Source organism: Papio anubis, chromosome 3 (assembly GCF_008728515.1).
Source record: "Papio anubis isolate 15944 chromosome 3, Panubis1.0, whole genome shotgun sequence".
Taxonomy (NCBI): Eukaryota; Metazoa; Chordata; class Mammalia; order Primates; family Cercopithecidae; genus Papio; species Papio anubis.
In genome coordinates this window covers 114824933-114849701 of record NC_044978.1, presented here as the reverse complement: position 1 = coordinate 114849701, position 24769 = coordinate 114824933, and the positions used below count along the sequence as shown (strand labels likewise).

At 38.9% G+C, this 24769-nt stretch overlaps 2 protein-coding genes across 8 annotated transcripts in view; both read right to left on the bottom strand.

Annotated features, from left to right (window-relative positions):
* Positions 1–1341, bottom strand: part of DCK (deoxycytidine kinase) — a 31251-nt gene extending 29910 nt beyond the window's left edge. The window contains exon 1 of the mRNA XM_009206967.2: positions 859–1341. Coding sequence (XP_009205231.1) covers positions 859–949 — 91 coding nt within the window. The 5' untranslated portion in view covers positions 950–1341. The remainder of the gene's footprint in view (positions 1–858) is intronic.
* A 10220-nt stretch (positions 1342–11561) lies between these two features.
* The window catches only part of MOB1B (MOB kinase activator 1B), a 79034-nt gene continuing 65826 nt past the window's right edge, over positions 11562–24769 (bottom strand). For 3 of the 7 annotated variants that reach the window (XM_021938548.2, XM_021938550.2, XM_021938549.2), the window contains 2 exons: positions 20553–20686; positions 11562–16198 (listed from right to left, as the gene is read on the bottom strand). In XM_021938548.2, the coding sequence (XP_021794240.1) occupies positions 15831–16198; positions 20553–20686 (502 nt within the window). In that variant the 3' untranslated portion in view covers positions 11562–15830. Of the gene's footprint in view, positions 16224–20552; positions 20687–24769 lie in introns of all 7 variants that reach the window. The other 4 variants (XM_009206969.4, XM_009206970.4, XM_031664482.1 and 1 more) reach the window with 3 other exon arrangements.

Here is a 24769-nt window from a genome sequence, read left to right as displayed (position 1 = left end):
TGGATGTGGAGTAAGGGGTGAGGAATTGCATGTTATTAAGATCATAAAAGACCTCTTTCCTTGTACTCGAATGTTTCGAGTTTCGTTAATAATATAGCTAAAATAATGTTTCGGTAATAACATAGCTAAAAAACTGTAAACAACCCAGAGGTCCACAACTAGAAAATCGATAAACGATGGTACATCCATGCAATGGAATACTACTCAGCAATTAAAAAAAAAAAAAACTACAGACACAAGTAACATGAATGAATTTCAAAAGCATTATGCTAAATGAAAGACGCCAGACACAAAAGGCGATATAGCCTATGATTCCATTTATATGGCATTCTGGAAAAGGCAACACTTGCAGGGATAGAAATCAAATCAGTGGGTGCCAGGGAATAGGAAGGGTGGAGGGGGCTGACTACAAAGGAGCAGGTAGGAACTTTCTGAGGTGATGAAAATGTTCTGTATTTCGATCGTGGTGATAGTAAAACGCATAATGTTTGTCAAACCTCATAAAAGAGTACACCTAAAAAGGGTGAATTTAATGTAAGTTACACCTCAAGAAATCTCATACCCTTCCCCCGCTTCCCTTTGCGAGTTCCCAACAAAGAGGGCGCAGAGGCTCAAAGCGCGCCTCACAGAGACCGCAGGCCTGGCGCCCAGTCTGACTCGGGGGACCGCAGTCACCCCGTGGCGCGGGAGGGAAGGGAAGGAAGCTCTGGGTGGGAAAGGAAGCCGAGGGCGCGTCCACACGGCCAGGCTGGAGGGAAAGCCCTCACCGAGGAGCTGCACAGAGATGCGGCGAAGGGAAGCTTCAGCCACTGCCGCGACACCCCAGCCTTGCGTGCCACATTTCTGGAGGCTCCTTACCGATGTTCCCTTCGATGGAGATTTTCTTGATGCGGGTCCCCTCAGAGCTGGCTGAGAGAGACGGGCAGCTTCTCTTGGGCGGGGTGGCCATTCCTTAGTCTTGTGGCGGCCCAGAGCGCGTCCAGCAGGGAGGGCTGGGAGGCGGCCACAGGTGCGCGCACTGGAGCTCGCGGCGCAGCCGAGGCAGATCCCGACCTGCCCCGTCGGCTAGTGAGCTCACCGGGCCGCCGGCGGGTGTCGGGGTTTGACTTTGGCGCGCGGAGGCAGCTGAGGACAGGGGCGGGCCTGTGGCGTGGCCCCGCCCCCCTCAACCCACCGATCTCTGGTTGCCCCTCGGCCCTAGCCCGCCTCCAGCGCGAGTCCCCGCGTGCGCGCTTCGCACGCCACGTCACGTGGAGGCCGGGGCGGGGCCGCGCGTGTGGCGGAAGGCCTCTACCCTCGCAGCCAGGCGCCCGGGCGGGGCGCTGGAAGAGGTTCCGGAGTCGGGTGGGGAGGAAGGGTGGACGCCAGAGGCCTGAGGGCATTGGAGGACAGAGGGCGTCATCTGCAGTGGGCCGTGCCAGGCTTTGGAAAACCCTCCTCTCCAGTGGGCCTGCTGGAGATGAACAAACGCGTCTGGACAGAACTGGATAGACTTAAAGCTTTGAACTCATCAGGGGAGAAGGCACTGTGTGGTAGGAAAATCAAATGGATTTACCCTGGCTTCTCAGCCTAGAGGAAGACCATGAAGCGAAGTGCCGCCCTCGGGAATCGTACTGCCCACTTAGAGAGCCAGGCTCTCTTCCTCTATGTGCTTTTCATTAATTAAGTCTAGTGGTGGAGATACTGTCATTAGCCCATTTACCTACTAATGGGAAAACAGGCACTGGAAGGCTGCTTGTTCCAAGTGTCAAAGTCAATAAGTGAAACTGGGATGGGAATTTAGGTAGTCAGATGCCACCCACGGGAAGCCTTTCCAGATCTCCCATACCGCTTTCCATTTGATTTGGATGCACGACCATGCTGTATAGAAGTTAGCACGTTGGGTAGGTAGGTTTCTCTTCGGCTGTTAGCCTGCCTAACACCTGGCACATAGGTAACAAAATGTACTGTATGTTGAATTTTTGAATGCCTACTTATGTGCCATGTACTCTGCTGGGACAAAGGCAGTGTAGGATTTGTCCCAGCTCGATGAGTGCATTTTTAGTCAGGGTAAAGACCTAATGAGGCAAGAGACTAGGGAATTAGGGTAACCAAGGGTTAAGGCATAAGCAAAAGAACAGCAGGTGCAGCCAGTTCTAGGCAAGACTAGGCAGCATACAGGCCACACCTTCACTCCTGTGATTACAAGACAAAAGTTTCCGCCGGGCGTGGTGGCTCACGCCTGTAATCCAGCACTTTGGGAGACCGAGGCGGGCGGATCACGAGGTCAGGAGATCGAGACCATCCTGGCTAACACGGTGAAACCCCGTCTCTACCGAAAATACAAAAAATTAGCCGGGCATGGTGGTGGGCGCCTGTAGTCCCAGCTACTCTGGAGCCTGAGGCAGGAGAATGGCGTGAACCCGGGAGGCGGAGCTTGCAGTGAGCCAAGATCGCGCCACTGCACTCCAGCCTGGGTGACAGAGCGAGACTCCGTCTCAAAAAAAAAAAAAAAAAAAAAAAGACAAGTTTCCGCATCAGCCTGCTTTTCTCAGCCATCTCCATTTCAGCCTCTGATTGGTCGCAGGCCAATCTTTCATAGGGTGTAACCAATTGCCTAGGGGTCTATCAAATTCTTTTAGCCTAGTAAACCTTAAGAACACTGCAGTTGGGACTCTTGAAGGACTTCCTTCGCTTCAATAAATTTGGTGCTTTTGTTACTCCGTTCTTTTGTTGCTTTGTCTTTCGTTGCTTCCTTCTTTTGTTGCTTTGTTTCTACGTTTTATTCAATTCTTCAACACGCCAAGAACCCAGACAATTCAGAGTCAAGACTTCCCATTCAGTAACACTAATAAACCGGATATTACCCAGTCTAGAAGTTTTCTGGTCCAAATTGTCTACAGAAACCAAAGGCCTTGCTATTCTTTTTTTACACTGCAACTACCATGAGACTTGAAAAGGATCTAAATGTGTAGCCAAAAGGGAAAAATGGTGACTCCATCCTCAGAAATAAAGAGCAGAAATTAAATCTGAATCCTTGGCGATCACATTTTCCAGGATTAAACAGCAAGTATCATTCTATGTAACTGCCCTATGTTACTGTTATGCAATTATTTTGTATGTATTACTTTTACTTATCCCCATAGTGATTAATAGCAAGATCCTAGGAATCGAAAAGGCCTGAATAGTTGTCATCAGGTATAGCAAGGAAGTTGGGAGAAGGGTGCTGGGGAAGCTACTAGCTATCCATTCCACCGCCAAGCTTGGGGGAAAACTCATGAAATGGTAAGGGTACTGGCGGCTACCGAGAGAAGGCAGGCAAGTCTCTGAGACATTCAACAGGGAAGCAGAGCTGGTCCTGGATGCATGTCATAAAGAGGCTTGGGGTTCCAAGGAGTAGAAATCTCCAAGTGTGGTTTCCACAAAAAAGACCCACACAGGAAGTATCTTAAAATGATGAAGAGTTTAAGCACTGGAAAATGAAAGATGTCAAACACCAGTTCTACCAGTTTCTGGCTGTGAAAACTTGAATTCATCTAAGCTTAAGAGTATACTTTGAAAAATACAAATGTGGGGAGGCCAAGGCGGGTGAATCGCTTGAGCCCAGGAGTTTGAGACTAGCCTGGGCAACATGGCAAAACTCTGTCTCTACAAAAACTACAAAAATTAGCTGGGCGCCTGTAGTCCCAACTATTTGGGAGGCTGAGGTGGGAGAATTACCGAAGCCAGGGAGTCAAGGCTGCAGTAAGCCAAGATCATGCCACTGTACTCCAGTGAGACCCTGTCTCAAGTAACAACAAAGTAAATGGGGGAAGCAAAGAATCTAGCTTTTTTTGGCATTAAGTCCAGCATAATTTCCCATTTTCCTACATGACCTGGGGGTACACAAGGAGAGACAGGGAAAAGCACTTTTCAAAACACCTTCTTGATTTTTGGTCCACAATCTCTTATCTAAAACCCTGGCAGCCAGATGTTTCAGAATTTAAAACTTCTAGAAAAGATTTTTAGAAAAGAAATTCAAAACTTTGGAACTGGCTGGGTGCAGTGGCTCATGCTTGTAATCCCAGCACTTTGGGAGGCTGCGGCAGGTGGATTCCTTGAGCTCAGGAATTTGAGACCAACCAGGGAAACATGGTGAAACTCACAGAAAAAATACAAAAATTAGCTGGTTGTGGTGCCACGCACCTGTGGTCCCAGCTACACGGGAGGCTGAGGTGGGAGGATGGCTTGGGCCTGCAAAGTTTTAGCTTTAGTGAGCTATGATCGCACCACTGCATGCCAGCCTGAGTGACACAGCAGCAAGACCCCATCTCAAAAATAAAATTTGGAATCCAAACTTAAGAAATACAGTGCATATACTGTATATATTAAGTAAGCACCCCCACTCCCCCTGCAGAGGTGTTAAATCAAATGCACTAATATTTTGCAGTGAAACATAAAGAGTGTTAACATTAAGTGGGATAAAGACTATTAACATCTGGTCAGATTATGTTTGCACTGAATTCAAAAAAAAAAAAAAAAACTTTTGGGGCCAAGCACAGTGGCTCATGCCTGTAATCCCAACACTGTGGGAGGCCAAGATAGACAGATTACCTGCGTCAGGAGTTCAAGACCAGCCTGGCCAACATGGCGAAACCCTGTCTCTACTAAAGATACAAAAACTAGCCGGGCATGGGGGCATGTGCCTGTAGTCCCAGCTACTCGGGAGGCTGAGGCTGGAGAATCGCTTGAACCCAGGAGGCGGAAGTTGCAGTAAGCCAAGATCACGCCACTGCACTCCAGCCTGGGTGAGAGAGTGAGACCCCGTCTCAAAAACAAACAACAACAACAACAACAAAACTTTGGTTTTCTGAGCTTTTCAGGTTTTGAAACTGCAGATAAGAGACAGGACACAGAGCACCTAGCCAGTCATGAGTGTGCTGCCACCTTAATCCTTTCTTGCCAGAAATTTTACTACTCCTTCAATTTGGGAATTCTTTTTCTCCTATGGGAATTCTAGTCTAACTAAAGAACGAGACAGGGTCCTGACTGACAACATACAGGTTTATTAGGAAAACTAAATCAAATCAGAAAATAATAAAAAGAAAAAATAAGAGACCCTGAACATTGATAGTAAGTAGTGGTTACACAGCCCATGAGTTTGTCTACACAAACGCAATTACTTCTGTAAAATGATTTTTATCAACTTAATAAGTTGGTTATAAATTTCCCCTTGTAATCTTCATTTAGTGCCTAGAAAACGGGGTACAGAAGCAATCATAAATGCAAGAGTGGGAGTCAGGGTGCTTCCTGCAAATCTGAAATCTGAAAGCAAAATAACATACTAGAAGAGCATAGAAGTCATCAGATGTATATAGCTTAGCAAAGAAAACTGTTTTGCTACATGCTTGTAAAGTGGATTGAGGTCATCAAGAAAATGTGGCACTGTATTCATCATGCTGTAATAGGAGCATGTACAATTTCTTAGTAAAACTTCTACTAAACATGGTTGTTTAAACCTTAGAGGAATAATTAGAATCTTTGTGTTGCAAAATGCTCATTGCAGATGTTATGAGGGATTAACAACTTATAATACATTTAGTACAATAGAGGTAAATGAACCTAATTATCAAAATGTAGATAATTTTACAATACATATTTCTTTACACACAATAAATGAATAACAGGGTGTTATTTTTTGTTTTTTGAGACGGAGTCTCACGCTGTCGCCCAGGTTGGAGTACAGTGGTGCAATCTCGGCTCACTGCAACCTCCGCCTCCCAGGTTCAAGATTCTCTTGCCTCAGCCTCCCGAGTACAACAGGCACACACCTGTGCCCGGCTAATTTTTTAATATATTTTTTAGTAGAGACGGGGTTTCCCTACATTGGCCAGGCTGGTCTCAAACTCCTGACCTCGTGATCCACCCGCCTCGGCCTCCCAAAGTGCTGGGATTACAGGTGTGAGCCACCATGCCCGGCCCACAGGGCATTTTTATAGCATGCAGACACAGTCCACAACAGCACTGGCTAGCATTTCAACTAGTCTTTCTCCCAAGTATCATTAGTGACTTTGAGCAACTGTGGCTACTACCATTAAATATTCTTGACCTAAAGATTCAAACACAAATGCCTCTAACATAAATACTTCTGATACTCTGAGAAGACTTCTAAAATACACATTTTGGCTGGGCATGATGGCTCATGTCTGTAACTCCAGCACTTTGGAAGGCCTAAATAAGACCAGCCTGGCCAACATGGTGAAACCCTGTCTCTACTAAAAATACAAAAAAATTGCCAGACATGGTGGCATATGCCTGTAATCCCAGCAACTTGGGAGGCTCAGGCAGGAGAATCACTTGAACCCAGGAGTTGGAGGTTGCAGTGAGCTGAGATCGTGCCACTGCACTCCAGCCTGGGCAACAGAGCAAGACTCCATCCCTAAAATAAAAAATAAAATAAAATACACATTTCCTTTTTGGAACTTTGTAAATGATTCACCAATATTGTTTATTAATATTCCTTAATGATCTATAATGAAGACAAAATATTAAATAATAGCTTGATGAAAAGGTCAACAAATGATTATTACTGTGCTAACTGTTCTCACTGTAATAATAGTATATATTACAGAAAACATACACCTGCACACGGCAGAATAAAGAAAAAAGTGACAAAAGGAAAACAAAAACACTGGTTTCAAGTTCAGGCATAGTAGGGTTTTAAAACCCTAATCCAAATCAGTGATTTGTACAATTTGAGCTTTAGTTTTCTAAGGTGTTAAGACACTGAGATACTAATTTCCCAGGTTGTTGTGAACATTACAGAAAGAATTCCTAATATTTTAAATGTTCAACATATTCCATATACCCTCAATATTTCCCTTGGAATGTGTTTGGTGTGGGAAAGCCTATAGCAAAAATAAACAGTAATGCAAAGTCAGGATTCATGGCCAAACATAACTATTTATTCATTTTTTTCTTAAAAACATTGAGTTTCTTCTTTTAAAAAAAACAAACACCTAGAATTTAAATATTTCCCATCCGATCACATACAAGTCTGTATACATTATTTACATCTTTTTAATAAAACATATTACAGATTTTCTGACATCCAGTATCCCTTTTTAAACAAAAATGAAGCGATTAAACTTTGATCAGTGACAATCACAATTTGCATAATCTGGCACAGTTTGTAATACAGCGCCTATGTTGAATTTCATAACTTAGACGATTTTTCCCCTTCTACTTCATTATAAAACTGTCTCCATGAGAGTAGTTCCCTGTCTTTATGCACTCTCCCCAATACTTGTACAGTGTAAATGCTGCCCTTATTCTTACATTACTTGGTACTGACAATATTCCTCTGCTTTTGTCTTCAGAAATGATTTCTATTTGAATTTTAAGTGTTCTCATATATACTGTTTTCTCTTTCAACCTAGATTTCATGATATTGTTCCTAGTGGTAATTCTAAGTAGTAACTTAAACTTATAGGAAAAGTTCAAATAAAACATCAAGTAAGTGTTTCCTACAAGATTAGTGCCCTCACCACCCTGGTTATGCATGTACAATAATAACAAATACAAGTTAGTGGCTGCAAAAAAAACTATTTTCCCTAAAAACAGTCATTTCTGCCAAACAATTTAAGGAGCAAAGCATCGTTAAAATGAAAATGCACTAATCTTTTTTATAACCTGCACAATTAAGTATTTCAGAAAAATAAAAACTTGTGCAAAATGGTAAGAAACACCACCTATACAAATTTAATATTAAATCAGACGAGAACATGAATCTACAAATAAAAAAATATTAATAATATATGGAGAAATTAAATATTGAAATTTTGACTTTGTATCACTAATAATCTCAGCTTCAGTGAAATAATTTAAAGAAAGCTGTCAAACACTAACTTCCTAAACAAACTGAAACCTATGAATTGACAGTAAATACTTCAGAATCTCTAACAATAAAGACCTGCAAAATCAGCCTAATTATTTTCCAGTGTGTGTGTTACACTCACAGTGGAAAAACACACTGCTGGAAAAAGCCAGTGATTTTACTATCTACCTTTGAGAACTGTAGCCCAAAATTTTCAATTATTTAGTTCTATATGCAGAAAAAGTTGTATTACATTTGCAAAACTGATTTTTGTATTTTCTCTCTTTTGTCAAAATGTGAATCAGTTCAGCTACAAGTGACAGACATACAGAGCAGTTTTATACCTTCAAACTGAATTATTCTCTGTGATTAGCCTATTAGGAAAGCCTTAAAAATTCAAAATCATCTCTGGTCAGAATTTTTGTTACATCTTCAAATTAAACTTTTCCATTAAATCTTAAGATAGCTTTACTGCTAAACATTTATATCATACACAATTAAGCTGATAGCTGAATAACAGTGATTTCCATGGTAAATTTTAATATTACAACAAAACTCTGATATTTAAATTATTTAAGAGTAGTCCTTCAAGTGTTTCTAAGAATTGGTATATATTCTTTAATTTCAAAATAAGCTTAAAGTATAAATCTGTGTTTTTAAGAATTGGTAGATTCTTTAATATCCCAGATAAATTTCAAAATAAAGTAAGTTTTCTTATTGGTATGCAGTCAAATTTCCAAATTGTAAATATACTTTTGGTCCCGTATCTTTTAAAAAGACATTAAAAATTATAAGTGTATGAAAAGGTTACACAATTCTAAATATTTTGTGATACGCAGGCTTAAAACTCAGTATAATTAGTAGATGAAACTTATTCCAATTTCTTTGTACAATAATCACCAGTCTTTCATTAAAGTCAAATTGTTCATCTGAGTAAAAACATTTTTTTAAAAAATGGCAGTAAAGGCTGTTGTTTCCTTAAACTACTTCTATCTTAAATATTGGATCCATTTTCCCATAGTATCCACTCAATCAATACTATCCTACAGTAGTCAAAATTAAATTGAAAAGTTTTCACAAAAAGGAATAAAAATAGAAAACAAGTTCCAGAGAAAGGACTTGTATTTTTCCATTATTAATATATCTAAGGTAATTAAGGTAAGGTAATTAAGCTGAATTTTTTTAAAAAGTAAAACCTCCACATCCAAGTGATATTTTCCACTTCAAAATAGTGACATCAGGAAACTATTATTTTATTCAATGATGCTACCAATGCTTAAAACATTCTCTTGTGCAAATTCGGAAATTATGGCACTTTCCTTTGAACTTCCCTAATGGTTTCCCTCTCAGAAAAGAGCCAAGTTTAAATTACAGTTGAGCTGATGATTAAGATAGGTCATACTGGCTGGCTTTGGTGGCTCACACCTGTAATCCCAGCACTTTGGGAGGCTGGGGAGGGCAGATCACTTGAGGTCAGGAGTTTGAGACCAGCCTGGCCAATATGTTGAAACCCCATCTCTACTAAAAATACAAAAATTAGCCAGGTGTGGTGCTGCCTGTAATCCCAGCTACCTGGGAGGCTGAAGCAGGAAAACTGTTTGAACCCAGGAGGTGGAGGTTGCAGTGAGCTGAGATCATGCCATTGCACTCCAGCCTGGGCAACAGAGCAAGACTCCATGTCAAAAAAATAATAGGTCATATAAGCTGCCAAAAGTGTTTGGTGCAACTAAAATGATGAAATTGATTTTCCTGCATAATAAAAAAACTGCTTTTCACGTCATGCTCTAGAAGAGTTCCAAAAACATTACACTTTTGTAGTATAGCTGGAATAAACAGTGTTCCCAAAAGAACCACTCTGAAGATCAACTCTCATTTGGATGTTAAGGCATGACTTATTCACCTTACAAAGTAAGTTCTACAACTCAATATTTGTATCTCACATATTCTACCATTTCAGTGGTTATCAAAACCTCTCTCAGAGAGGGGTAAACAAAAGTATAAATGAAATGTTGTTTTGCTATTTTTCCTTAAGCAAGGAAAATGCTAATACATAAAATGGAGTCTGGTGGTTATATATGTAATATATAAATATCCGCATCATCTCTATTTCCTGATAAGAGATTGTAGTGTTTTATCCATACTGATAAGCCAGGCAGTAACTCAGTCTGAGATATATTATACACAAAACATATCATCTCCTACCTAATACATTTTATGGTGACCATTTAGAATTTACAAATGACTAACAGAGGAAAGGTAGAGACTGCAATTAAAAATCTTCCAATTTAAGCTAAATTAACCTCCAAAACCTCTACCAGCAACTAATGTGCTTGTTATTTTAGTGCAGTCTAATGCCATGGTTTTTAAGGGAAAGGGAATAATCAAGTCAGCAAATGAAAGCCAGTAGCACCATCTACTGCTAATTAAAATATTTTCACTCTTTTTGTTATTAATTTCTCTCTAGCACCACTACTCCATCAATTAAAGTAATTCTAAAACATTGCTTCATATCAACATTTAACCAAAAAAAGCATTGTGTGTGACAATAATACTATGTTAACTTACTACTTTATATTTTATGGGATGCTTTTATCAAAGGATAAGAAAACCAACTGTTGCTTTATAGCTATGTATTAATATAGAGCACAAGGGGGAAAATAATTATCTTGGTTACTTACAAATTAATTGAAGAAATCCAAAATGAATCCAATAGACATTTATTTTTTTTTTTTTTTTTTTTTTTTTTGAGACGGAGTCTCACTGTGTCTCCCAGGCTGGAGTGCAGTGGCGTGATCTCGGCTCACTGCAAGCTCCGTCTCCCGGGTTCACGCCATTCTCCCGCCTCAGCCTCCCAAGTAGCTGGGACTACAGGCGCCCGCCACCGTGCCCGGCTAATTTTTTGTATTTTTAGTAGAGACGGGGTTTCACCATGTTAGCCAGGATAGTCTCGATCTCCTGACCTCGTGATCCACCCGCCTCGGCCTCCCAAAGTGCTGGGATTACAGGCTTGAGCCACCGCGCCCGGCCCTCCAATAGACATTTATCAGCAAACTCTGCTGCAGAACAAAGTATTGATCCTTATACTTAAAAGGGCATCTTACTAACTTTCATGGGAACCAACCAAATCAAATCAACCTTTTATTACATCAGTTCTTTCACTTTCTGATTTTTTCCTTACTTGTACCCATGTAACAAAATGTGCAATGCCAGGCCTCTCCCCTAGAGAACTGCTATGCTTTGTTAACATATATACACATATACACATATCCTTACTTCCCAGTGACTGTGATTAAAGAAATACTCTAAGCAGGCACCTGAGATTCTGGCACAGTGAAAACAAACTATGTACATATAGTGGGAAAGTAGGTCTTACTACTAAAAATAAGTACAGTGTACTACTGTATAAGGCTTGAAAGGGCAAGATTAATTTTTCACTATTCTCTCTACACTTGGCTACTGCAACTCCTTTGTTATTAGATAGATATGAAGTCAAATACAATATGGAAGACTGAGTAATTCTGTGCTTCATTTTCCTATATAGACAAGACTCGAAATCACCTCACAAATTTTATTTCTGAATCAACCCATAATGATTCATATTATCTATCTGAAAACAAAAAGATTTAAGGAAATTAACTAGCTCTGATTGCAGTTTATAAATAAGCTTTACCAATAAATGTCCAATATATTTAACTCTGCCAGACTTTCCTGTTACTTCTACTGTTGGTACTCGGTGAATAATTCCTAGAAATGAAGTGGAGAAAAAGGCAGTTTCTAGTCAACATAATTGTAATGGCATTAAATTGTATCACTGCTCTACTTGTTAATGGCAAAACAAATTGATTTAATTTAGTTTCTTTTCTACTGAGTGTTTTTAATCTATACTATTTAAGGGCAAGCATTTCTTCCTAGATGTGAAAAAGATGTATATTTCAACTGAAGGAAGGGTATATATTTCTAACTGAAGACAGAAGAGCTATTGGAAATGACAAAACTAAAACTGGATTTCTAAAAAGGGTATTTCTCTAGAATAAAACTGGAAGAAAAAATTAATATTCTAAAAACTAAGTTTCTGAACTTGTTATTTACGGTAATAATTCACTAGAAAGTCATGATGAATAAAATTTAAAAGTTAATAACTACTGAATTAGCATTTTTCATTATCTGATATCACTGCAAAGAAAAACATTTCCTTTCACAGTGGAAAAACCAGAAGTCAGAATGCTTCAAACTGGGCCTACAATAACCAAAGAAGGTATGGTATCATCTTAAAATGACAGGCAAACATCAGCTCCATTCACTGAATGGAAATGCTAAGAAGTGATCAATTTCCCCCAACAGTCCTTAAATTCCATGTTTAATGTCTGTACCTAAAATTAATAATTTATTTTTAACTTCTCATGGAAGTTGATTCCTAAAAGGAAGTCTCTAAGACTTTGTTTATAAGTAATTGATTAAAATCTTCACACCATTCTATTCAAATGTTTTCAGACAAAACTTTCTAGAACTTGACTCCCCATCCCTAACTCCCCATACAAACATCTCCATGCCCCCAGCCAAATACACATTCCTATCCCCTCCTCTTCAAAGTAGAAGGGAATTCTGCAGACTTATGGCTCATTTGGCAATTGCTAGGAAACCTCACAGTTCAGCATCACCTCTGAAGATGGCAATCCTATAGATAACCTGAATTTTTACATCTACAGTGCAGTCAACGTGTAGAAAGAAGCCAAAATGTAATACATTTCAACATCCTCAAGTTTCAGTATCACAGATATCAAGAGGTTTGGGAAAAGACCTGCTTGTAGAGCTTTAAGCATTGTTGAACATAATATATTACCATCAATATAAAATATAATTAAGAAATATTTTTTATGTTCTACATGCATACCTTTACAAATTCTGTTTCTTCAAAGCAGTAAAGGCTGGAGATCACCATATTAGGTAAACTATGGCTTTTATCATAGATATTTTACAACATGCACCAGTAAGTGCCCTGGGTAGTAATCCTAATATTGTTTCAAGCCCTGTTCAGTTCTATATCTATGCTTTGCACCTCAGAAGTGAGCCTGCCAAGGCACTTAAAAACATAAGTCGTTTGGGGACTTCAAAAATGGGCAATTTATACCACACAGAAACCAATCCATCGGCAGTTCAATCAATAAGCACTTTCTTGCAGCACACAATATTATTTAAAAACTCCTCAAGCAACCAAAACCAAGTCCACTAAGATAAATTTACCCTTAATCAAATGTATAGAGAATGGTTCTTGGCTTCCCCTAGCAATCGAATATGGTTTCATATAATCAGAATAAAGAAAAAGGAACCCAAACAAGCCCCCGCCCCCAAACCTAGGACAAAAACAATCCAGATAAAAACAAAATATAACAAAAACCCCAATACACTCCACACTGCTTCATTTGAGGAACAATGTGCACAGTTCTGCATCCTTTTATCTGTCCTTTGAGGTGAGTTTTTCAATCAGTTCTTGGAGTGGTGCAAGTTCTCTTCTATCAATAAGGTTGAATTCCTACGCATGATAAAGAAAGGCAGAATAAATAGCAAAAACATTATTTGCATCTTATTCCAAAGTAAATTACCATGAACATTTGTTGGAAATTAGCTTTTGAAGTAAATAAAAGTAGATTATTTTTTTCCTTGTTCACTAGGTCTGTGTCTTGGGTAAATCACTTAACCACTCCTGATGTTATGTTTTTCCATCTGTGACATTAGGATAAATCCCCCTACCTCATAAAATTATTGTGGGGGACTAAATGTGATACTGGATGTTAACTACTTCATGTAATGCCTGACATAAAGTAACAATAAATGGGAATTGCTGCTTCCTATTGAAAGGAATGATCTGGACACCATTTAAGTACAGTCAACTAAGTAGAGACACACACACAATAAACAGTAGCATCTCAGGCAAACTCAGCATTATATGAAAAGCCAAAATCTGGTTACAAACTAACGTATTTGCAAGCTATCATAAGATATGGTAAGAAAATAACATGAATATGGTTGGATCCACAAATGACAAATTAAAGTACTGTGAAGAACAAATGAGAAAACCTGAATTTAATTTGTGCTCCTTTAGAAATTCCACCCCTGTCATTCTGAAGTCCACTTCTGAATAGATTTCCCCTGAACTATAAACTATAAGGCTAGTAAATAGAGGCTTGTCTACATTTCTGATCTTCTGCTGCCATGGTAAGGCACTCTCAGCTTCCAATTTAATTTGTTTATTAGCATCTATCATGTGCCAAGCACTACAGTTAAATACTGGAGAGAAGCATTAGGGGATATTTAATAGCAGGACCACGCCTAAGATTTGTAGAGTCTGGGCCAAGTCATATATCATATGACTAAATTACTAAAATTTATATTAAGGTAGGATGTTGTTAAGAAAACATGTTCTATCCTCCTACCTTAACAAATATACTTTCACAACAACCAGGAGAACAGATTCAAACTTAGAATTCTCCAGACTCCTCAGGATTCTGCACTGGAAAGTAGTGACATGAGGAAAGCCAGCCCCGGGTGCCTGGCCCTTAGAAAACCTCCCTGCTTTTCCAACCCCATCCACCCTGCACCTCAGGAGGTCTCATATACGATTGTGGACACTTTGGGTAATGTCCACATTCCCTCTGAAACAGCTGCCATCAGCTACCCCTCAGGCCTAGAGGTATACATATCAAGAGACGGGACCTGCCCTCAAAAGAATGGAGCCCAGGAAAAGATGCATGGAGACCATGGAAATACATTTTGGACCATGTGGACAGATAATTCTGAGTTTCAGGTACCCAAGCAAGCAACAGAAGGGATTTAGGTAGGTATATTCTTAGCCCTATGGATTCCTCGCTCTGTGGGGAGGGGTGCAGGCTGTGGAAGGACCACAGCACTTATCTCGAAATTGTGGGGTCCAAGGCCAGTGACCCCCTTACTTAATCAAACGGTGATACTGCATAACTAATGGACCTACCTTTAAGAAGTTCACAGTGTCGTGAGATACAAACAGGATCAGATGTGGTAAATGCTATGTATCGATCCCTTGCTACTTGCTAAGAGTTGGGAAACACAGTGTAAGATCACTGAGTCAAGTAAAATTAACCCTTCTGGAGGGAGAATATACTCTCTTAAACCACCATAACCTCAACTTTAGCAATCATGTTCTGCCTAAACCAAACACAGATGCAAACTTAAGGACAACATTTTCTTTGTTCCTTAGTTCTGGACATGGGATACCACAGTAAAGTAACCATTAAGAGCAACAGTTTTGGCAAGTTACAATCTCCTAAAGTATGTTTATATAGGTAAAATGTATGCCTTCAGTGTAAGGAGTGTGTACAGGGGGAAGATGGATACATTATTTCTTAAAAGAACCGGGGAAGTGGCAACGACATTTATAAATATATGCCTATAAATATACAAAAACAACACGAATTCAAGATGTTGAATTGTTTATTCTCCTGACGACCATCTCCCCTTCTCAACCTCCAACAACAACAACAAAAAAACTGGTCGCTCTTTTATTTCCACCTCTTTTTCATTTTTGCCTGTTATTTGTCTTATTATTACAGCAAGGTGAGAATAATGTCACTGCTTAGTCTACATTTGTAAGGCCAGTTCTTTGAAGACTAAAAAAAGAGGAAGTCAACTAGGAAGTCAGACCAAAGACTAATGACCCTCTGGCACAGAAACATTCTTTGTGACATATTTTTCCCTCAGACATGATGGATAGTCCTTAACTTAAAACTTATTTAGAATGTGGTTTTTTAAAAAAAGACAAAAAACGGATGTGAAATTCAAAACCCATTCCTGGGCCACAGTCTGCTAACAAAGATCCAGGGCAGACTGGAGTAGGAGAAGTACTAAAATGTCCAGGAGAACCAGTTCATTCACAGATCTGCCAAACTAGTCAGATTCATTATCCGGCCCCTCCATATGGCCTGTTAACTGAAGCAAATCCAAGGCACAACTTTTCAAATCCGTTTTAGACTTGCATACCATCAACTTGTAAACTAAAAAAATTTAAAAACCAAAAGCCAGTCCTTATCATCATGGAAAAGTGTAGAAGAGGATGCAGACTAGAGAGATATGGCAAATTCCATCCTGACAGTGCGGATGCAGTATTCACCTTAGAATTATGAAGATAAATGCTTACCCTGAGCACCAAAGGCCTCCTCATCCAACTTACCTGGACAAAAAAAATAAAGTGCTTGAAAGATGTATTTAGATGTGCTTCCTCCTGAAGTTGGATCACAGGGTCAAAATGCTGATGATAAATGTGAGCATAAACCCTAAAGAGGCGTTTGAGTATAGTTTTTGCCACAGACATGAAATTCTTTGGGAATGGGACACCTAGAAAAGAGATAAACAACTCCCTCTAGTAACAAGAGATGACAACAAGACAATATGAGTTTGTCGGTAAAGAGCAAAATAAATCACCAAGACAAGGCTGAAAAGAAGTAGTATTTACGAATTTATACATATACCCATTATACCTTTTCAGAAGTTCTCAACATGTCATGAATGAAAATAAACTTCAAAGTTTTTATGATATAAGAATTAGTCTTCATTACAGCCTGTTATGTCTTTAACATACTACCACCGCATTTCTAAAATGAAACACACACACACCCAAGATGGTAGTGGAGCTAAAACACTCAGATCATCAGATTTCTTTTTTTTTCTTTTTCTTTTTTTGAGATGGAGTCTCGCTCTGTCGCCCAGGCTGGAGTACAGTGGCGCGATCTCCGCTCACTGCAAGCTCCGCCGCCTCCCGGGTTCACGCCATTCTCCTGCCTCAGCCTCTAGAGTAGCTGGGACGACAGGCACCCACCATGCCCGGCTAATTTTTTTGTATTTTTAGTAGAGACAAGGTTTCACCATGTTAGCTAGGATGGTCTCGATCTCCTGACATTGTGATCCGCCCGCCTTGGCCTCCCAAAGTGCTGGGATTACAGGCATGAGCCACCGCGCTCGGCCAGATCATCAGATTTCTTAAGTCTCAATACAAATATGTGCTGAACAGAAATAATGCATTAACCATGTTCAGTTTGGTTTAAAATGCTTGCAGTTTATATTGTACTTTTTTCTATGGGAATTATTTCATTACTACTCCAAGTCTACATTTGTCCTGAAATTAGCTGCATTCTCTATTCCACTGATTTGTAAATTACAGCACTTTTACAGCACTGAAATAACAAAAGTAGAAAAATACAAAATCCCTGTGGAGAAGAGGGAACTCTTATATACCGTTGATGGGAACACAGATTGGTATGGCCACTATGGAAAACAGCATGGAGGTTCCTAAAGAATTAAAAATAGAATACCATATGACCCAGCAATCCGTCTTCTAGGTATATACCCAAAGGAAATTAAATAACCCAGTCGTAAAGGTATCTCCACTCCTATGTTCACTACAGCATTGTCCACAATAGCCAAGATATGGAAACAACCCAGGTGTCCATCAACAGATGAAAGGATTTTTAAAACTGTGCTATATACATACAATGAAATATTATTCAGTTACAAAAAGAGGAGATCTTGCAATTTACCACAACATGGATAGACCTGGAAGGCATTACGCTAAGTGAAACAAGCCAGACACAAAGAAAAATCTTGTATAATCTCACGTATGTGGAATTTTTTTTAAGTCAAATATACAGAGATAAACAGTGGCTACCAGGGAAAGTGGTGGAGCTAAGTGAAAGGATAGAAAGTAGCAGTTATGTAAAATGAACAAGACTAAAGATCTAATGTATAACATGAGGACCACAGTTACCAGTAGTGTACTTAGTGTACTGAGGCTGGGCGGTGACTCACACCTGTAATCCCAACACTTGGGAGGACAAGGTGGGAGGATCACTTGAGCCAGGAGTTCAAGACCAGCCTGGGCAACATAGTAGCCCCTTGCCTCTATAAAAAATTAGAAATTAGCTGGGTATGGTGGTGTATACCTGTGGCCCCAATTACTTAGGAGGCTGAAGCAGTAGGATTGCTTAAGCCCAGGAGATTGAGGCTGCAGTAAGATGTGATTGTGCCACTGAACTACAGCTTTGGCAACTGAGTGAGATCTTGTCTCAAAAAAAAAATTTTAAAGAATAGTATATTGTATTCAGGATTTTTGCTAAATGAGTAGATTATAGCTGCTCTTACCACAGGGGGGGAAAAGGATAACTATGTAAGATGATGGATATCTTAATCTGTTTCATTATAATAACCATTTTATTATGTACAGTCTCATAACATCGTGTTGTATATCTTAAATATACATGATAAAATTTATTTTTAAAAATGTATAAAATCCCATATGCTTTGTTAAACTTGCTAAATGATGCAGACTGGCATAACAGCCAAAATTGGTACTACTGGGTTCAATGTCATCATATTGCCATCATATTGCTACTGCTCATTTAAAATTACTACAGTTCACAAAGACACATAAGACAAACCAAAGTGAAAGGACATCTATAAAATAATATGTACTCTTCAACAATATCGATGTCATGAAAAACCAAAAATGACTAAAGTGCACATTTCCAGATCAAAGGAGGCTAAAGAGACAACAAATAAATGAAAACAAATAGATCAAAGGAGGCTAAAGAGACAACAAATAAATGAAAACAAATATAAAAGATTTCCTTTGCTATGAAGTACATTAAGAAAACCTGAAAAGCTCAAATAAGATCTATATAGTATAGCATCAATATAAATTTCCTAATTTTGATATCTGTACTGTGATTTTTTTAAGGAAATACATATTAAAGGTTTTAAAGGCATCATATATGCAACTTACTCTCAAACAGTTTAAGAAAAGGAATGAATGAATATACGTGTATGTGTGACAGAGGTTGGGAGAGGGAGAGGGAAGGAGGAAGATGTTAACAACGAAGAATCTGGATGTAGGGTTTGTATGATTCTTTTTACATTTCCTTGCATAAGTCTTGCAAATTTTCTAAAAGTTTGAAATTGGATCAAAATAAAAATTTTAAAACTATATTATGAGGGAGAAGAGAAAACGTGGGGACACTCATCCAACCCTTATGATACATATATACATATAAGTAATTCAGTCTTAAAAAATTGTTCTTTTATTTAAAAAGTTCCAAGTGGTTAATGCATTCAATAAATATGTTTAAAATACTCCATAATAACAACTATTTATATTGTTGTCTTCACCACATTTTTTTTTCAAAAAATAAATCATAAAATGTCAAAAAGTTCTAACATTACAGGAGCAGATTCTTAGCTTTTTGAGATAATCAGTTGTAAGTTGTAAGAAGTTTGAGAAGGCAAAAACATGACTGTCTAAATGTTTATAATTAGACAGTCATGTTTTTAAATATATTTATCTTTTTCACACCAAATTTATCATGAACATTAAGGTAAACCCTCTATTTTATTTTATTTATTTTAATCTAATTTTTTTAGACAGAGTCTCTATCACCCAGACTGGAGTTCAGTGGCCCTTAAAAGTAAATATAAAAAAGCAAAAGTCACTCAGCTGATGATACGGCAACCCCTCAAATCTTGTTTTCTTCTCGCACAGCTTAATATTTGAATTTGTAAGATTCATATTGTGGGTCATAAATTCAAACTCTCTTTTGATCACAAATATATTACTAAATAGCACTGGATAGAAGCCATATGAACTTCCCTAAATAAGCAGATAAGACTGTGGCAGATGTTATTAGCTATCTACTCAATATCCATTCTCTTTTTTCTATAACAGGGCCAGATGTTGTTACTATCCTAGATATACTGATCTCATCATTTAAAATTAGAGAGAGAGTTCCCAGCACTTTGGGAGGTCGAGGTGGGCATATCACTTGAGGTCAGGAGTTCGAGACCAGCCTGGCCAACATGGTGAAACCCTGTCTCTACTAAAAATACAAAAAAATTAGCTGGGCGTGGTGGCGGACGTCTGTAGTCCCAGTTACTTGGGAGGCTGAGGCAGAAGAATCACTTTAACCTGGGAGGTGGAGGTTGCAGTGAGCCGAGATCACGCCACTGAACTCCAGTCTGGGTGATAGAGACTCTGTCTAAATAAATTAGATTAAAATAACTAAAATAATAAAATATAATATAATATAATTAAAATTAAAATAAAATAAAATAGAGGGTTTACCTTAATGTTCATGATAAATTTGGTTTGAAAAAGATAAACACCTTTAAGTGCATAAGATTGGAAATATATGTTACATATGGTACTTTACCATGGTTCCTGGAATAGGAATAACCCTCCAGCTAGAACTTTCTACTGAAAGGGCTTTTTAAGCCTTTCCTTTACTTCAGGAAAGTAAGTTTATTCTCAATGATGATCATAATTGTTTTTTTAAAGTATTAAAAAAAAAACTATCATTGTCTGAAAATAAACTCAGTGATACTTTAATCTAGAATATCATCAAAAAATAATTACCTTAAGAAAGGGAGATCATTTATTTTCTAATATACCTATCCTTTCAGCTAATTATGCATTTAAAAGCACTAAGTTAAAGGGGGAAAGCTCAATTCACACAGGATCACTTGCTTATTTTACCACTGTGTTAACAAACTTTTGTGCCTCTTCTTGGGAGGTGCATAACATATACACACATCAACACAGCCGTAAAGAACTCTCCAACTAGATATAGTGGAAAAAGGGAGGAAAATTCTATAAACATATAAAAGATAAATCATGATGGATCCCAATTACAAAAAATAATTATACCAATTTTTGATGGAAATAACGTCTCATCATCCAACTGGTCCTGAACCCAAGTCATCAAGTAATCAATATACTTTGGTGCAGAGCACTTTATAGGTTTCTTTATGTTCGTTCCATCTGCCCAATGATACTCATATCTGCATTGGAGAGATAAAAAGCACACAGAAGATTAGTATATACCTATACACAGTGTATATATTTTATGTATCTATATTACTAATGTACACACAGACATGTTTTCAACACTCTGCTCCTCCAAATAAAGATATATTTTTAAATATCCAATGGACTACTTTGCATTTATCACAATTCAAACTAAGTAGATCCCAACAAACTCATGTTTTGTGTTTCTATGCTCTCCTCACATGTCTGAATTTTTCTGCACAGCTGTCATAAACAGCATTTATATTTTAGAATCACATATTATTGTAGTAGAAAAACTAGCTCACTTCCTAGTTCTATGATGACTACTATTGTACTTTATGGTTGTTTTTCTTCCTTAAAAACCACTTCTCCTTATGCAGTACAATTCTTTTTAACTTGGGGCTTTAAATTTTCGGTTAAGGATAGAGAATGACACAGAAGCACCAAAATAAGATTAATGAGGATGAGAATGATTTCATATTTGAGTACATTTGGCTGAAGAGCTAAACATGTCTTTAAAGAAGGTCCAAAGAAAATTTGCAACCCAAATAAAGGCTTTTGGTATTAGCAGAACACCACCATCCTTTGATTCAATAAACATCTAATATGCACCTTCCATGTAAAAGATACTAAGAACAAGAAACACTAAAATGAAAGACAGACACTTTCCCTACTCTCAAGGAAAATAGGCTAGTAGAAAGGACAGCCTCAAAAGTGAAGATGTAAAAACGGTATAAGTACCCTAAAAGAGGCCAGGCAAGGTGGCTCACACCTGTAATCCTAGCACTTCAGAAGGCTGAGGCGGGCGGATCACTTGAGGTCAGGAGTTCAAGACCAGCCTGGCCAATATGGTGAAACCCCGTCTCTACTACAAATATAAAAATTAGCCAGAAATCGCTTGAATCAAGGAGGCAGAGGTTGCAGTGAGCCAAGATGGTGCCCATCCCAGCCTGAGCAACAGAGCGAGACTCCCGTCTCAAAAAAAAAAAAAACACAAACCCTAAAAGAGTTACACACACACACACACACCCCCTGAATTTTGAGATAAGGAAGATGCATACAAGTGAAATTCCAAAGTGGAAAAATATCTAAACTCAACTAGCATTTAGTATTTTAGTTTCCAAAAGGTTACTTCTGCTGCTTAACCTCTCTCCCTTTGATTCAATTCTACCCTTGTCCCCAGATTTGGGCTAAATGATAGGTCAGTTAGCCTGGGAAAGGAGATGACAATATATAATAGAAAAATACTACAGGATATTTTAAACAATAACAATTATCTTTGGATAGGATAAGTGAGGATGCTTTCTATTTAATCAGAACTACTTATACCTGAACAATAATATTAAACAAGATATACCTGAATTAAACATTCTGTAGACAACCTTACTGCCAAAAGTGGGGCAATAGGGATGACTATCAAGTCCATTTTGAAGGTCTCCAAGGAGATACTTTCCAACACCTCTTGATATTCTGTTTTTACTGTTTAATCACTTTCACAGTCAAAAGATTCTTTCTAATATAATACTAAAGTTCTTAGTGCAATTTAAGCCTATTGTATCTCCTTGTTTGCTCCTCTTAGGAGATAGAGACCATGAATGGTAAGATTTTAGCCATCATTATGCTTTTTTTTTTTTTGAGACAGGATCTTGCTCTGTAGCTTAGGCTGATGTACAGTGGCACGAGCATAGCTCACTGCACCCTTGAACTCCTGGGCTCAAGCAATCCTCCCACCTTGGCCTCCCAAAGTGCTGAGATTACAGGTGTGAGCCACCATCCCCAGACTGTAATTATTCTTTTTTTTTTTTTTGAGGCGGAGTCTCGCTGTCGCCCAGGCTGGAGTGCAGTGGCACGATCTCGGCTCACTGCAAGCTCCGCCTCCCGGGTTCACACCATTCTCCTGCCTCAGCCTCCCGAGTAGCTGGGACTACAGGCACCTGCCACCTCGCCCGGCTAATTTTTTGTATTTTTAGTAGAGATGGGGTTTCATCGTGTTAGCCAGGATGGTCTCGATCTCCTAACCTCATGATCCACCCACCTCGGCCTCCCAAAGTGCTGGGATTACAAGCGTGAGCCACCGTGCCTGGCTGACTGTAATTATTCTTAAGAGACAGGGGCACAACCATGTTTACTACCTTATGTGAAGAAACTTTAACATTTTTAACTTTCCCTCACAATCATGTTTTTCATCTTGTCAATCATTTTCAGATGTTTCACATTTATATTTAAATGTAAAAATCAGAAACAGACAAGGTAAACCAAAGAATCATTTTCAATATTCCGAAGTGTTTTTTAAAAATATTAACTATCTATATCCTAAGGCTTTTTGAAAAATAAAATAATTGTATATTGCTTAGACCTTTAGAGTTTACAACTATGACTCCCTAATCTCTTCTTTTTCTTTCGTTGTGTTTATATTTACGATGACTTTCTTCATTCTGTAGCTCTATTTTGCCGCGGTGCCTTTCTCATTCTACCTTTGACAGACTATTCTCTTTGAAATGTATTTCTGTCATCACAGCATGAACTGGTAAACTGCAAACTCCAATGTACAATTTCTTTTTTAATAATAATAAAAATCAGTAACTGAGGGCCAGGCGCAGTGGCTCACCCCTGTAATCCCAGCACTTTGGGAGGCCGAGGAGGGCAGATCATTTGAGGTCAGGAGTTTGAGACCAGCCTGGTCAACATGATGAAATCCTGTCTATATGAAAAATACAAAAACAGCCGGGTATGGTGACATAATCCTGTAATCCCAGCTACTCAAAGAGGCTGAGGCAGGAAGATCTCTTGAACCAAGGATGCAGAGGTTGCAGTAAACCAAGATCGCACCACTGCACTCTAGCCTGGGCAACAGAGCAAGATTCTGTCTCAAAAAAAATAAAATAAAAATTTAAAAAACAGTATCTGAGAACAAAGTTCTATGAGCCATGATTCAATACTACTTTGCAAGGGGCTCAGCATTTATTAAGTATTAACAAATGCCTCTCCTAGGCACAATCCTTCATCTGCTGGTAAAAATGAAGAACTATGACAACTACTACATCTTCTTAGTACTAATGACTAGGAAATGTCAAGATTCTCCCCCTTCAAAAAAAAAAAAGGAGAAAGGAAGGGAGGGAGGAATGGAGAAAAGAAGAGAAGGAAGAAGAAAAGGGATGTAGAGAAAGAAGAAACAGGAGGAGGGAGAAAGGAAGGAAAAGGAGGAAGAAAGAAGAGAAAGAGAGGGAAGCAGGCAGGCAGGAGACCACACAGCTTTAACGTTATGTACGCACGCATGCATGCATACGGGAACAGAGACAAACAGCTCTCACGCCAGAAGAACTGGCTTTCTTAGAAGGCAGTGCTATTTAATTTCTCAAGGTAAAACTGACCATAGAATAGAAAAACTAAAAACATCTATTTTCACAAGTGAAGCTTAACCAAAGTGAACATCAGTAATATTGACAAGAATTAATACTAATACTAGTTTTCCAAAAGTATTTCATTTCTAAATGCCCCCGTTCCTCTAAGAAATCTTCCCAAAATAACAAGTAACAGAAATTCACACTCTACCTTTGACGATAAAATTAGGAGACACCTATGTCTTTAAATCACTTTTTTTTTGAGACAGAGTCTCACTCTATCAGTCAGGCTGGAGTGCAGTGGCACAATCTCAGCTCACTGCAACCTCACCTCCACCTCCCAGGTTTAAGTGATTCTCGTGCCTCAACCTCCTGAGTAGCTGGGATTACAGATGTGCACCACCACGCCCAGCTAATTTTTCTATTTTTAGTAGAGATGAGATTCACCACGGTGCCCAGGTTGCTCTCAACCTCCTGACGTCAGGTGATGATCTGCCAGTCTCAGCCTCTCAAAGTGCTGGGATTGTAGGCATGAGCCACCATGTCCAGCCTAAACGACATTATTTTTTAAAGGGGCTATCTTGACTAGACTTTTCAAACAGGCGAGGTGGGGAGTACGACAGTTCATACAAGTTCAAGTAGGGTGAGGAGAGAACAAAAGACGCACCTGCAACTACAAACCCCATACAAACTCCACAGAAGACGTTGCTCCAAAGTAAACAGTCCCGTGACGGG